Below are 13,293 nucleotides of genomic sequence, written 5' to 3'. Positions count from 1 at the left end.
TCCTACATCTGATTTCCCTGTTGACCAGAGAGTTTCTGGTATGCTCCGTAAGGCATTCTTTTCCTCTTCTAGTAAGAGTGCTAATCAGCTGTCCTTGCTAGACTGCAAGTGTACAGTTGGGTGTGTCTGTGTTATCCAATTTAACCTCTGCTTCTGTACTCCTTGTTCTAACAGTTCTAACTCTGTCTGTTTTTCCCACTTTGTGACTTTTTTTCCTAGGTCTGCCCATTTCACATTTTTGTCCTTAGTCAAACTAACATGTGGTAATCGATTAGATTTATAAAGTGCAAAGAATTCTTGGGGCAATGAACAGCTAATTACACTGTTCCCTTCTGTGTCCCAGTACAGATTACGTAATACTAATCTGTTTGCATGGTTTCTAAACAGTTCTTGCTCATATTCCTTATCAGGTCCTGGTGTGCTACAATGATACAGAGTACAGTACAACAAATGCTGTTTATCAGTGTCAAGGGAGGGGGACTTACTGATGGCTACATTCATCAGCTCTTCGGTTACTGCTCCTGAACCAGTCGTGACCAAGTCCTGGCTGTACCAATAAAATGTTTACCCCTCGGGTCGCACTACAAAAGCATCCATTTGTCGCTGTGCTTCCATACCCTGCATAGTTGGAACTACTGCTATGCCAAATATCTGCATAAGATCTCTGCCCAAAAGGTTTACTGGGCATTTTGCAGAAACAACAATTTTGCTTTTCTGAGTCATCCCTGAAACAGGGTCAGTTATTGCAATGTTATGGGAGAGTGGCTCCCGATACAGCTGTCCATTAGCTGCTTTCACTAATATGTAATCGAGTGATTCTGAATTTTCTGGTAATTTGGAAGGATGTATCAGGGTCCGCGATGCCCCTGAGTCACACAGAAATTTAACTTCCCTCCCCTCTACCAGAAGTGTAACTTCCGGTTTCGTATCTGCTAAGTAGAGCTCTAGGCTCAATAATGCTAAGTCTAAAATTTCACTTTCTTCACTATCTGAGATTTCTTGCACTTCCTCTATTTCTTCTGTCACATTCTCTACTCCCTCTATCACACTTGCATTTGTCTTGTCTTGGTTATTCCATTCTAGTGATTCTTGACTATCATAAAGTCAGTCCTCACCCTCCTTATCTTCCATGGCTACCTTCTTGTTTTGTTTGCAATCCCTTGCTAAATGTCCCTTTTTTTCCGCACTTAAAACATTCACCCCTTTTCTTTCTCTCTTCAAACTCCTCTGATCGCTTATCAGATTGTTTGTTTCCCTGGGCATTTTTCTTACCCTTTTTTCTGGACTGTACTACATAAACTTCTGCTCCATCTTCTACAGAAAATACTTGGGCTTTCGTTTTCTTTTTACTGTTAAAATGCCTTTCGGCATGTCTAGCATATTCAAGTAGTGACTGTAATCTACTTGTACGATGGTCTACCATGTGCTTTGTAATAAAGCTGCTTATAGGCAAAATACTGACTTTTAAAAATGCATTCTTTAGCTGCTGCTCATACGGGGAATCATGTGTTTGGTCTTCAGGTACCTGCAATCCACAATGGTTATTAAAACACTCTAATAATCTAGCATAATATATGTCAACAGTTTCACCTTCTTGTTGGATGCATTGATTAATGCAGGTCCAGTCTGCCCTAGGCTTCCATTTCTCAGAGATTCGGTCTGTAAGACCTTTTACTCTGTTATCCAGCTCTGTGTTGCTATGTGGGAGTGGCTTGTGTTCTGCGTCATGGGGATTCCAGTTGCCACTGATCATGTGCCAATCTGGACCTACGATTTGTCTAACTACTTTTTCTACTTCTTCTCCATTTAAATGATAACTTAACCTCATGCCCTGTAAGTCCTCTAAGAATTTTCTAAAATTAACTTTTGGATGGGGAATTCCCACTGTGGCTTTTCGGATGTCTTCCGGTGTCCATGGTCTATATACCAGGAGAGTTGGGTCCAGCTCTTCCTGTCCTGCCTGAGGATTTGGTACTTCTATGAGCGGACATATCTCTTCTTCACTCATAGCTCGTGAATTTTTGTTCATTTGATATAACTCAATATCCCCTCTTAAGTTACGTGTTCGAGACCTAGTCTCGACGGGATCTCTGACAAACGGTCTTGGCTTCACGGGAACAGCCGGGTATAGCGGAGGTGGACCAGCTTGTCCACTCACTTCATATTCTGGTAAGGGAAGTGGAGGGGGCGGAGGGGCTGATGTTATTACCAAATTATTGTCCTCTTTATCTAGAAACATTGCTTTTGAATTATTACTCTTTTGTTCCCTACGGTTTGCTTCCTCATTCCACCTGTGTGCCTGAGGAATGCCTAATTGACATTGCTTTTCTACCTGACCTTTTGCGTCAGTTTTAAGCTGTTTGACAAGTTTAATAAGTGAGGATTTTTCTAATTTGCCATCAAATGCATATTTATTAACCCATTTTGTATAGTACCTAACATTGTCGTCACGCTGTAATTGCATATATTTTGCATCTTCAGTTAACGGCGGATCTTGGGATTTTTTGTGCACCTATTTCCCATTTTGTTCTAACTGTTAAAAATGTTACATAACCCTTCTTATTTTTATGTGGTACCACGATTTCTCTTTTTCACAATTTATCTAGAATAACTGCCTACCTATTCTGTTTCCCTGATCTATGACAAGACTGCAATCTTCCTGTCCCTGACTTGTACAAGACAAATCTCCTGACAGACAATGCACATTGAGTCCCTGATCTAAAACAGAAAAAGGTAAATCTCACCTTACCTGAGCCTCCGTGATTGATCGTCTGGTTCGAGGAAAAAATGTTAACTCATCCTCCAGTCGCAGATCAGAACAGTGGCTGGCCTCTTTTGAATGACAATTCAGTCGGTGGTCTTTCAGAGCAGAAGAACCGATGTGCTCTCTTCCCCATATGGTTTCATGCCACCTGGCCCATCTGACCTGAGGCAAAGTGAGAGTTTCCGGTCCGAAGGACCAATCTGTCAAAGGAAAAAACTACTTCAAAAAGATCAACACACAGCAGGTTCAGGTGAAGGCACTTTAATCTTGCAGCAAGGAGACAAAAACATGCTAATACAGAGTTTGCCCAACTAGAATCAGGAAGTGAAGCCATTCTTATACATTTCTTACAAGACATTGCCTACTAAGCTGACGTAACAAATCACAAGTTCTTACAATATTATTTCATAGCAGCTGTTTGTCCATGATTTTCTGCTGACACTATCAAGTTTATGAAAAAAACTTCCTAAGAAAAACAACGTGGCCTTGGAGACCACCGGTTAGATACAACTTCTCACTATATGATGTTACCATTCAAGGTACTATGACTAATTCGAGAACAAAGCAAGCACAGATTATAGTACATTTCTTCAAGCAGTCTTTGTTCAGCTGTATCTATCTTTTTCTGCAGCTGTGCATGTTCTCATAACATGAACAGAGCTGATTGTTCAAGTTCAATAACGTTAAAGAAAACAGTATTGTTCTATTCATTATTTTCCTGACCTAGCAGATAATCACCTGCTTCTCAGTAAATTTCCAAAAGGCATAAACATGAATTTTGCTGTGCTAGCAAATACTAGGTCAGAGAGCATCTTGCAGTTTCAGAAAGCATCTTGTAGTTTCATACAAAACTAAGCTGTACATAAAATAGAATGAAATGTGTTAACCCTTTTAGCTTCTAATAAGCACTAAACACATACATTAATACATATTTTTCTGACAGGTTCCTAAGAAACCATCAGAACCTGTTTTTTTTGTGACTTTTTTTTCATGTGCCGTAGCGGAGGTTGGCACAGAGTGGCTTCTTTTCTTTACATCAGGTTTAGGAAATTTTAAAGTCTCCACCTTAGATAAGGCTTTAGTAAAAGGACATTTCAATACATCTTTCAAAATAAGCTTTTTGCACCTCTCTGCTAAAGTACGGGCACTACAGCCCTGACAAATAGTACAAGTCAAGTCTAGGTGAGGGACACCTAAACAGTCCATGCAGAAAAGTTGCCCATGAGAATTGGGCATCTTTCAGCTACAGTCTTGACATTGCTTGAATCCAGATGTCCCCTTTTGCTTCTCTGCCATACTGAAAAAGTTAGTTAGGCCACCAGTCTACACACGTACACACTCTCACATAACAGAGTGGAAGGAAAGGAAAGGAAATGTTTTTTGTTTTTTTTGGATATGCCAACAATGGTATAGAGAAAATACCCAAACAGATAAAGGAAGAAAAAGGGAAAAGAGGATACCAACAATAGCATAAGAGATTACCAAAGGTATTAGTAGAAGGGAGGAGGCCTGTTACCAATGATGGTAATAAGAGTTACGGAAAGGTAAAAAGGAGTGGGTAGAAATCGTCAGAAAAACAATCACTCACTCAACAACAATGTCGCAAAACTATCTAGGAAAAATTTTTAACCAAACATTTTTAGAAAAGAAGAAATCTGAAGCACTTAGCTGAGAGCATTGGCTGATGCATCCAATTTTCTATACCGCAAATGAGATCTGAGGTAATGGGGAGAAAGGCATTGTGGGTAGAGCCTTAGCTCGAGAGTTTTTGGCTGGCACAAGCTATGTATAATGGCCGAGTCGGTTCCGAGAGGTCAGAACCGAACCCATCAGTCAAGAATGAATGAAGATTGACTACATCAGATGTGAGAGATTTGGACTTCAGGACCGCAACTCTAGCAAGTAGTCATGAATGTAGTCTGGGAGGACACCTGAATTACATAAAACCACCATCACAGAAGGCCTTTTTTGAAACATATATGAAACTAAAAAGAAATAGAATCAATGTGGTTCTTAAATGAGAAGTTTTAAAGAAAAATATGAATGTTTAATAAATATTAGAAAATACAGAACAAGGAAGACAATCCTAAATTGATGAAGAAATGCAGTCAAAAAGAAAAGGTCTAAAATGGCTAAATATAGCTAATGCTAATTTAGCCAAGAAGGGGAGATAAAATCAGTTACAATCAGTTATATAAGGATTTACATTGATCTGGGAGAGTTATACATGATATCTGAGTGTGGGATGGTGTTGAATGCCTTTGCAAGGTCTAGGTATGTGGTGTGTACTGATTTGCCCTCCTCCATTGCTTCAGCAACCTTCTCAAAGAAGTCAGCAAGGTTAAGTAGGCAGTATCTACCCTTAACAAATCTGAACTGGCTTGGGTCGACAGTTTGCAGTTGACCTACATCCTTATTTATTAATTCCATAACCTAATACATGAGGATGGTCAGGCTCAAATGAACACATGCATTTATGCTTGGTCCTAAAAATGCATGTACCAAGCCTATGTTTGAAAACAGCCCTGGGCCCAACATACTCTTATTCATCACTGTGGGAAAAGTCCTGTGCTGGCACAGGATTTTACCTTATTGACAGTAGGTAGATTTTCTGCGCTATCAAAAAGCTGGATTCTACAGGTTTAAGTGCATCATGAAGAATTCTCTGCCCTCATGTTTTTAGCCTTCTCATCCCAGAAAGCATGCAATACAATGCATCCCATGCATAATTAGAATATTATGCCATCATTACTCCTAGTCAACTTGTGGAATTCATGTAAATGTCACTAATTCATCAACCCTGCTCAACAGAAAGAAGGGCAATACAGATGCACAGCACTGCCATCCCAACTGTCCCTCAGGCAATTCAGGCTGACTACTCATTTTCCCTCTTTACAGGCATACAGAAGGTCAGACCCTATTAGAATACGTGTTCAGTTTTGGTGACTTTATCACTTCACACATATACACACATACGGGTAGTTCAGAGGAACAAAAACATGGCTCACAGTTTTCACCAGAAGATGATAAATGTAGATCTGAAGAAGTTGCATATGTATAGTCTTGAAGGAAGTAGGTAGAAAGAGGGCATTACAAAAGTACTTAAGTGTCTAATAGCAATTCACAGAATCCAAGTAAGTATTATATTGTAAAATAAGACAAGCACAGAAACAAGAGGACTCAAACCAGATGTAGTGGCAAAGGAGGACAGAAACCTGACTGTGGCTGAAAAGACTAAAGTATGAGCAGTGGTCTTGTTCAGTAAAGGAATTAGGGAAGTGAGTAGCAGTCACTAGCTCTCCTACCTTTGGGAGGGAGCAGATTTTGTCATAGCTGAGCACCTATTAGTGGACAGTGGAAAGGTGATACCATTGCTACATGTGTGCTGCTTAACTGCAGCAATGGGAGAGTTGTAGCACAGGGGAGTCAAACACATGGCTTGCCACAGTGCCACAGCCCATGGCACACCCATCTTTCCAGTTCCAGAGTCAGCCTGCCCTCTTGTACACAGCAGGGCTACCAGCCGAGCAACCTTATACGAAACCACAGCTCATCACACACTCATCCTGTCAACATTTCAAACTATCCGTGTATGAATACATGCATTCACTCACTCACTCACTCACTCCGATCACTCTGTTCTATAGCAATTGATGAAAGTACGGATGTAAGTGACACAGCACAACTTGCAGTTTATATACATGGTGTAAATGACAATATGCAGGTAACTGAAGAATTTGTGGAACTGGTACCAATGAAGGGAACAACAAAGGGGATGATATATTTGTGAGTTTGGTATGTGCACTAGTTAAAATAGTTGTAGAGTGGACAAAATCTGAGAGTCTGGATACAGATGGAGCACCTGAAATGGCTGGTAGAAAAGCTGGTGTGGCAACAAAGTTAAAGGAAAAACTACTAGCTATGAATTCAGACCATCAATTTCACTGTGTCCATTACATAATTCACAGAGAAGCATGGGTGCCCGCAGGCAGGTGCAAGGGGATGCACTTGCACCCCCCCCCTGTATTTTGCACTGGCTGGGAGATTTATTTATTTATTTTTTAATTATTAAAAAAAATGTTTTAAGGGCGTTCTTCTTTAAGAAAATTGCCCAGTTGCACAGAAGCAAAAGGTATGTGCAACCTGTTTTCATTTTCTGCGTCTGTGCGACCTGATGTTTACATCTTTGTCTTCTGCGCACGCAAAATTTGAATGCTGGAAGACATTTGAAACGCAGACCATGAACCGACAAGTGAGAGGTAAGTGTGTTAGTGTGTAAGTAAGAAGGGGGTAGGTAGGTGTGTGTGTGTGTGTGTGTGTGTGTGTGTGTGTGTGTGTGTGTGTGTGTGTGTGTGTGTGTGTAAAAGAGGGAGGGAGGTGTCTCTCAACCTGAGAAACAGTTTTGCTGTTACTAGTCAAATAAATATCATTGTTTCTTTAAATAAAATGCATTCTCTAGCAGAAGCATGACTACCTAGCAGAAGCTACCTTTGCAGAACTGTAGAAATACATTCATTGTCTATATATAACAAAGACAAGCCTGCATCATATCTTACAATAAGCTTTCCATACAGTACATTATCTGATTTCACAGTGGAGCTTCAAATCTCACATCTCCTAATCTGTGGTAAAATATGTGGGCAGAAAAATGGTAGAAACGTACTCAGAGAAGGGAGAAAGTATAATACTGCTATAAAAAAATTAGTTAGCTATTAAAGTAAATAGAAGGAAATCAGATAATTGCAATTTTCTGTAGTGCTTGATGTACAGCAAAAAGATGATAATGCTTGTATGATCTGTTTTCATTCACCCTATAGTTACAGATCTCTTTAATGTGGAATTATTCAGATTTCTTTTACTTCTGCAGAGATTTTGCATACTGACTGAAATTGGTGGATTGTAAAGACAGAAGTTTGAGTGGCCTTTTATCATTGAACTCTTGCCACTTGGGCAGTTTTGTCATTATTGGTTTATGTCTTGTTTCATTGCTTACTGGAAAAATATTCAAAACTATAAAACACACTCTAACAATTGGTGCTGTATTATACAAGGGATATAATTTAATACAACTGGGAAGGTGAACCAAAGAACTCTTGCATGCTTGCATGGTCTTAAAAATGTGTGCAAGGGGCCTATAATTTGAAAAGAGCCCAAAGGTAACCTTAATCCACCACTGACCAGATACATTTTCTTTGAATGTAGGTTTCAATGCTGTTTCAGTTGTGTTTCAAGAGCATATAAGTTTTAATACTAAGTTTGTTTTCATTGTGAGACTGTATTGCTTTGTTTAGTAAATGTCTATCAGTGTTTGTGAAACAAAATTTGAAATAAAAGTTTTAAATTAAATCCAGATATCTGTAATCATTGCAGAAGTAAAGCAGAAAACAGTATGCATGCTGACCATTTTGAACAGTGTTTATGATAACTGGGGAGCCCTGATCAAATACCTTGCCTAAGGCTCCATTTGACCTTGATCCGGCTCTGATCCATGGTTAGTTCAGAGCTATACTCTGATCTTTGGTCTGTGCAGCATAGGAGTCATAGGCCTAAACTTATAACAATATAGTACATTCAGTTTTTGTTTTTAAAAATTACAGTTACCCAGAAACTTTATAATTTTTACATGAACAAGTTCAGTATTACAGTTCCACTGAGGTCTTATTCCATAACACTATAAATCCACAGAGACGGCATCGGTTTCTGTACTACATTGTGAAATATAGCAGGAGCTCTTGGTTATCCATATGTAAACAGATATCTCCTAGAGCTGTAGCCTCTGGGTTTGCACCCCCTTGCAAAAAATCCTGCAGACACTCTTGCAGAGAAGTGCTTTGTAGTAAAACATTATTAAAGATGGAGCATATCATGGATGTTGTTATTAAGGCAGTGAACTTCATTTGTGCGTGAGATCTGAACCACAGACAATTCAACAGCTTATTGGAGTAAATTCACACTCATAGTCTGCCATATCACACCGATGCTCATTGGTCACGCTGAGGAGTTGTGCTGAAGCTCTTTTATGAATTAAGAAGTGACATACAGAGGTTTGTGCATGAGAAAGTAAGGAATGAAATGATAGACAATGAATGGGTTCAAGATCTAGCTTTCATGGCAGGTATGGCAGAACACTTGCATTACCTGAATACAAGGCTGCAAGGTTGCAATAAATTGGTGACAGATTTATGACTCTATTCGTGCCTTTGAGTTGAAGCTTAAACTTTTTGAATGCCAACTAGCAGCAAGTAATACTGCACACTTTCCAGCTCTGACGTCCCTGCAAGATGCACCTGAGTTTGATGGTGATATCAACACTAAAAAGTACTACACCAAGACTTCCAAGTTAATGAGTTCAGAGAAAGATATGCAGACTTTAAAAACCTTGAGAACGATTTTTTCTATTTTCCACAACCCTTTCTCTTAGTGCTGATGAGGTACCAGAACAGTTTCAGTTAGAACTAATTGAGCTCCAGTGTAATTCAGAGTTGAAGGATAACTTTACAAGTGTTGATATTGGCACATTTTATCAGTATGTTGGGCCAACATATCTCCAAAGTAAATGTTTGGCCTCAAAGATTATGTCAATGTTTGGTAGTACTTATGTCTGTGAACACCTCTTTTCTGTGATGATCTTGAACAAGTCTCGACTAAGGTCTCAACTTACTGATGACCATCTCAACTCAACACTGAAGGTAGCCACTGCTCAATCCTTAATGCCAAACACTAATGCACTTGTGCAGGCCAAGAGGGGGCAAGTTTCTAGGAGCAGTTGTACCAGGAATTAAGGCAATCAGTGTGATTTTCTTGGCTAAATTAACCTTTCTTTATTATTATTATCATAATCATTATTTTTATTAAATTACTTCCATAATAAGTGGTCTCGACCTGGCCCGCGTACTGTATACTCTGATGAAATGTGGCCCACTTGGGTAAATAAGTTTGACAACCCTGTTGTAGCAGACTACCTTCCAGTCAAAAATACAAAAGCATGCATATGACACATATGGGGCATGCATAGGGCATCACTGTGTGCTCTTTCCCCAGTTAGGAGCGGGACATCCCTATCTGACTTGTACACTTGCACAAAAAAAAACTCTGCCCCAGATGCAAGATGTAGTATGACATGTAAGGAGGAAGGAACTAGTCAGTTAAGGAAGGAGAAAACGATGGATGATTAATGGTGGAGGTAGGGGGGTCAAACAAATTTTAAACAAAAAAACACAAAGACTCAGATGGATAATACAAGGTGAAGAAATACGTGGAGATACAAGAAATTATTTTTCCACAAAAGGGTAATAATGACTGGATCATTATTTTGAAAATGTTCTAGGAGCACTACAATGATGGGATTCAGTAATGCATGAGAAAGACATATAGCAATTATAAGGGCAGACAGAAATGAGATATTCTTTAAGCTGAAGTTGCTTCCTATCCAAGCAGGCCTTATGTGCTATCAGAAACCCTGTTGATTTACTTCACATAGGAACACTACAACATTTGTCATAACTCATTTTGCCAAGACTTAAAGCATTGTGTAGCTATAAATGAACACTTGTAATGCCAATGTTACATTTTATTAACAGGGAAATTATCACCCATTGAACTTACATTGTGTTTCTAAGGTTGGGCTACTTGAAGTAAAGGAAAAGGCAACATTTGCTTTTAAATAATTTCCCTTTCTCTACATTTGTGTAATCTCAACAGGTAATAGATTGGCAGATTCCTCATGTTGGTGGCTGGGGGGATGGGGGCACCTAATGAAATGATACAGTTCTGATGTTTCTTCAGCTGGCTTTTGATATTTTGAGCATTAGATAGTTAATTGACATTATTTGGGGGCTCATTAAAGTAGAACTCAATATTCTATTATACATACAGGTTTCACATTGCTAGTTATTACAGTACAGAATCATATGAATTTGGCTAGTAACAAACCTGTGAATGATACAGTCAAAATGTTTGGAGAGTCAGAACTCAAGGATGTCTGTTTATGATTGCTAAATCAAGAAGCAAATTTAAAAGTATATGTCACTGTGAGGCAATACATGAAATTTATACCCAAATGCCTGTCTCAGAATTTTAAAAAAAGTGTTTTATTTTTAAGATTCAGCTTCGTGCCTGACATGTGCAGATGATGAATGGACTGACGAAAAGCATGATCGATGCATAAAGAAGCATATTGAGTTCCTCTCATATGAAGAGCCCTTGGGTGCTGCATTATCTGCTGCAACCATTATAAGTGCGCTGCTCCCTACTGGTATCTTAGTTACTTTTATCAGATACAGAGATACAACGATTGTTAAAGTCAACAACCGTGAAATCAGCTACATCCTCCTTTTAGCTCTCATTATGTGCGCTCTTTGTTCATTCATCTTCATTGGACGCCCAACGCAAATGACATGCATGCTTGGACAGCAAACCTTTGCTATAGTCTTTGCTTTGTGTATCTCCTGTGTGTTGGCCAAAACAACAGTTGTGGTTATTGCCTTTAAAGCTATAAAACCAAACAGCAGGCTAAAGAAGTTTGTTGGTGTTGGTTCAGTTCTACCCAGCACCATAGTCTTAATATGCACTTTCATTCAAGTCATAATTTCTGTCACATGGCTTGGTATTGCTCCTCCTTTTGTAGAAAGTAATATGAAATTACAGAAAGAAAAAATTATACTTCAGTGTACTGATGGCTCAGGTGTTGTATTCTGGTGCATTCTGGGATACATGGGGATTCTTGCCAGTATAAGCTTTGTATTAGCCTTTTTGTCTAGAAACCTTCCAGACAGTTTTAGTGAGACTAAGTACATCACCTTCAGTATGATTGCGTTTGGCAGTGTGTGGCTGTCATTCATCCCTGCCTACCTTAGCACACAGGGAAAGTACATGGCTACAGTTGAGATATTTGCCATACTATCATCTAGTAATGGTCTTCTTGTCTGTATATTCATTCCCAAATGCTATATTATCTTGCTGCGGCCAGAAATGAATGTTAAGGAATATCTCATGGGGAAAAGGCATGCAAAAACAATTAAAGTAATTTGACTGCATTAATAAGCTGCTCTTGTACTGATACTCCTGGAATTCCAAGAAAATGCATTTGTTGCTAACACTGTATCACTGGTTCACATATTTTTTGTTTTACGGGTGTTACTGCATGATATAATAGAAAACTAATAAGCTATTATTAAAAAAATATTTTAAACATTAGTACATGAAAATCATGTATATGAACATACTGTCAAAAGATGATGCAGCATTTACCATTTATCTTTACAGATTGCTACTAGAGTTAATAATCTAGCAAAGTACTGTGAATTCTTCTGGAGGTGATTATGTTTTTTTTTTAAATGAAGGTAACTATTCAATCTGAAAATTTTCATTCATATAACAAGAAATGTTTTGCAAAGTTTCAGAAAATAGAACTTGATAATTCTAAATAATGGGCAAGAAAAAATGGTTTTCTAAATCAGGTCAACAGAAATATATGAGTAGCACCAAGTATGCTGCAGATCACACAAAAGCTGTGGTATTAGTGGGCATTTGAAGGAAGATGCCAGCATTGGCAGTTGGTTCAGCTATGAAATGTCAAGTTCCACTATGCTGAGGAGCTGAAATGCCAAAAAATAATGTCTAAAAGACAGAAAGACAGAAGGGTGAAATAGGAACTTTACACATTTTTGCAGGGGGAGCCCTCCATACCCCTATAGTGGAAGACAAGCCCCTCCCTGCCACATACACACAAACATATATATATATATATATATATATATATATATATATATATATATTCATATCAACTCCAAAGTCGTACCAACTCGAAGAAGGGTGATATATCCAAACAAATGAATCATTGCCAGAGCACTCTTAGAAATCACATCGGCAATGATTTCTTGTGGGAAATGCTGACTGAAGTTGTGCTACTCATTTTTTTTTCTTCTAACTACTGATGCTCAATGAATTTCACCTCAACCACCTATAGAGGAATCACTGGCAGTCATCTTTGGCACCATGGAGATGTGTGTGTGTCTGGTTAAATCCAGCAGTACAAGATGCTACCAACAACGTATTAGCAGTATGGTACATGGATATGAATACCAAGCTTGTGGTTCACTCCTTTCCTAGAAGTTTAACTGATATAACCTTGTGTCTCTATTTTCATCTGCTATAAAATTACTTCTTAAAAAAGACAAAAATGCGCAATGTTTATCATTTATATTTTTCTTTAATGTGTGAAGTTACAAATCATACATTGTAGCAACTGCTTTAATACTTGCTACAAATTAATTATTCAAATTATTTATTTACTAAACAATTTATTGTGGTTCCTGTTTTCATTGTCTAGCAGTATTTCAAACCAATCTTTGGAGCTGACAGACAACAGTTATTCTAAATGCAATTTTACACCTGCATCATCTACTTCAAAGTAACCTACTGGCAGTTTTATCTACCTAAAGTACTCTATGATAGATATTGTATGCTAGGTACTGTATGGCATTATATGGTAGAAACATTTTATTCTATTTCTATTTATATTGGTTTGA

The 13,293-nt window shown here is 38.4% G+C and overlaps 1 protein-coding gene across 1 annotated transcript in view; it reads left to right on the top strand.

The window, feature by feature from the left end:
* LOC122816204 (vomeronasal type-2 receptor 26-like) overlaps nt 1-11,794 on the top strand; it is a 189,823-nt gene extending 178,029 nt beyond the window's left edge. Inside the window, exon 3 of the mRNA XM_044088952.1 lies at nt 10,866-11,794. Within this exon, the coding sequence (XP_043944887.1) occupies nt 10,866-11,794 (929 nt within the window). The remainder of the gene's footprint in view (nt 1-10,865) is intronic.
* The last annotated feature ends 1,499 nt before the right edge of the window (nt 11,795-13,293 follow it).

This window comes from Protopterus annectens, chromosome 12.part0, assembly GCF_019279795.1.
Source record: "Protopterus annectens isolate FY-2018-M chromosome 12.part0, PAN1.0, whole genome shotgun sequence".
Lineage (NCBI taxonomy): Eukaryota > Metazoa > Chordata > Ceratodontiformes > Protopteridae > Protopterus > Protopterus annectens.
Note: the sequence above shows the minus strand (reverse complement) of the source record. Positions and strands in the feature narration are given on the sequence as shown.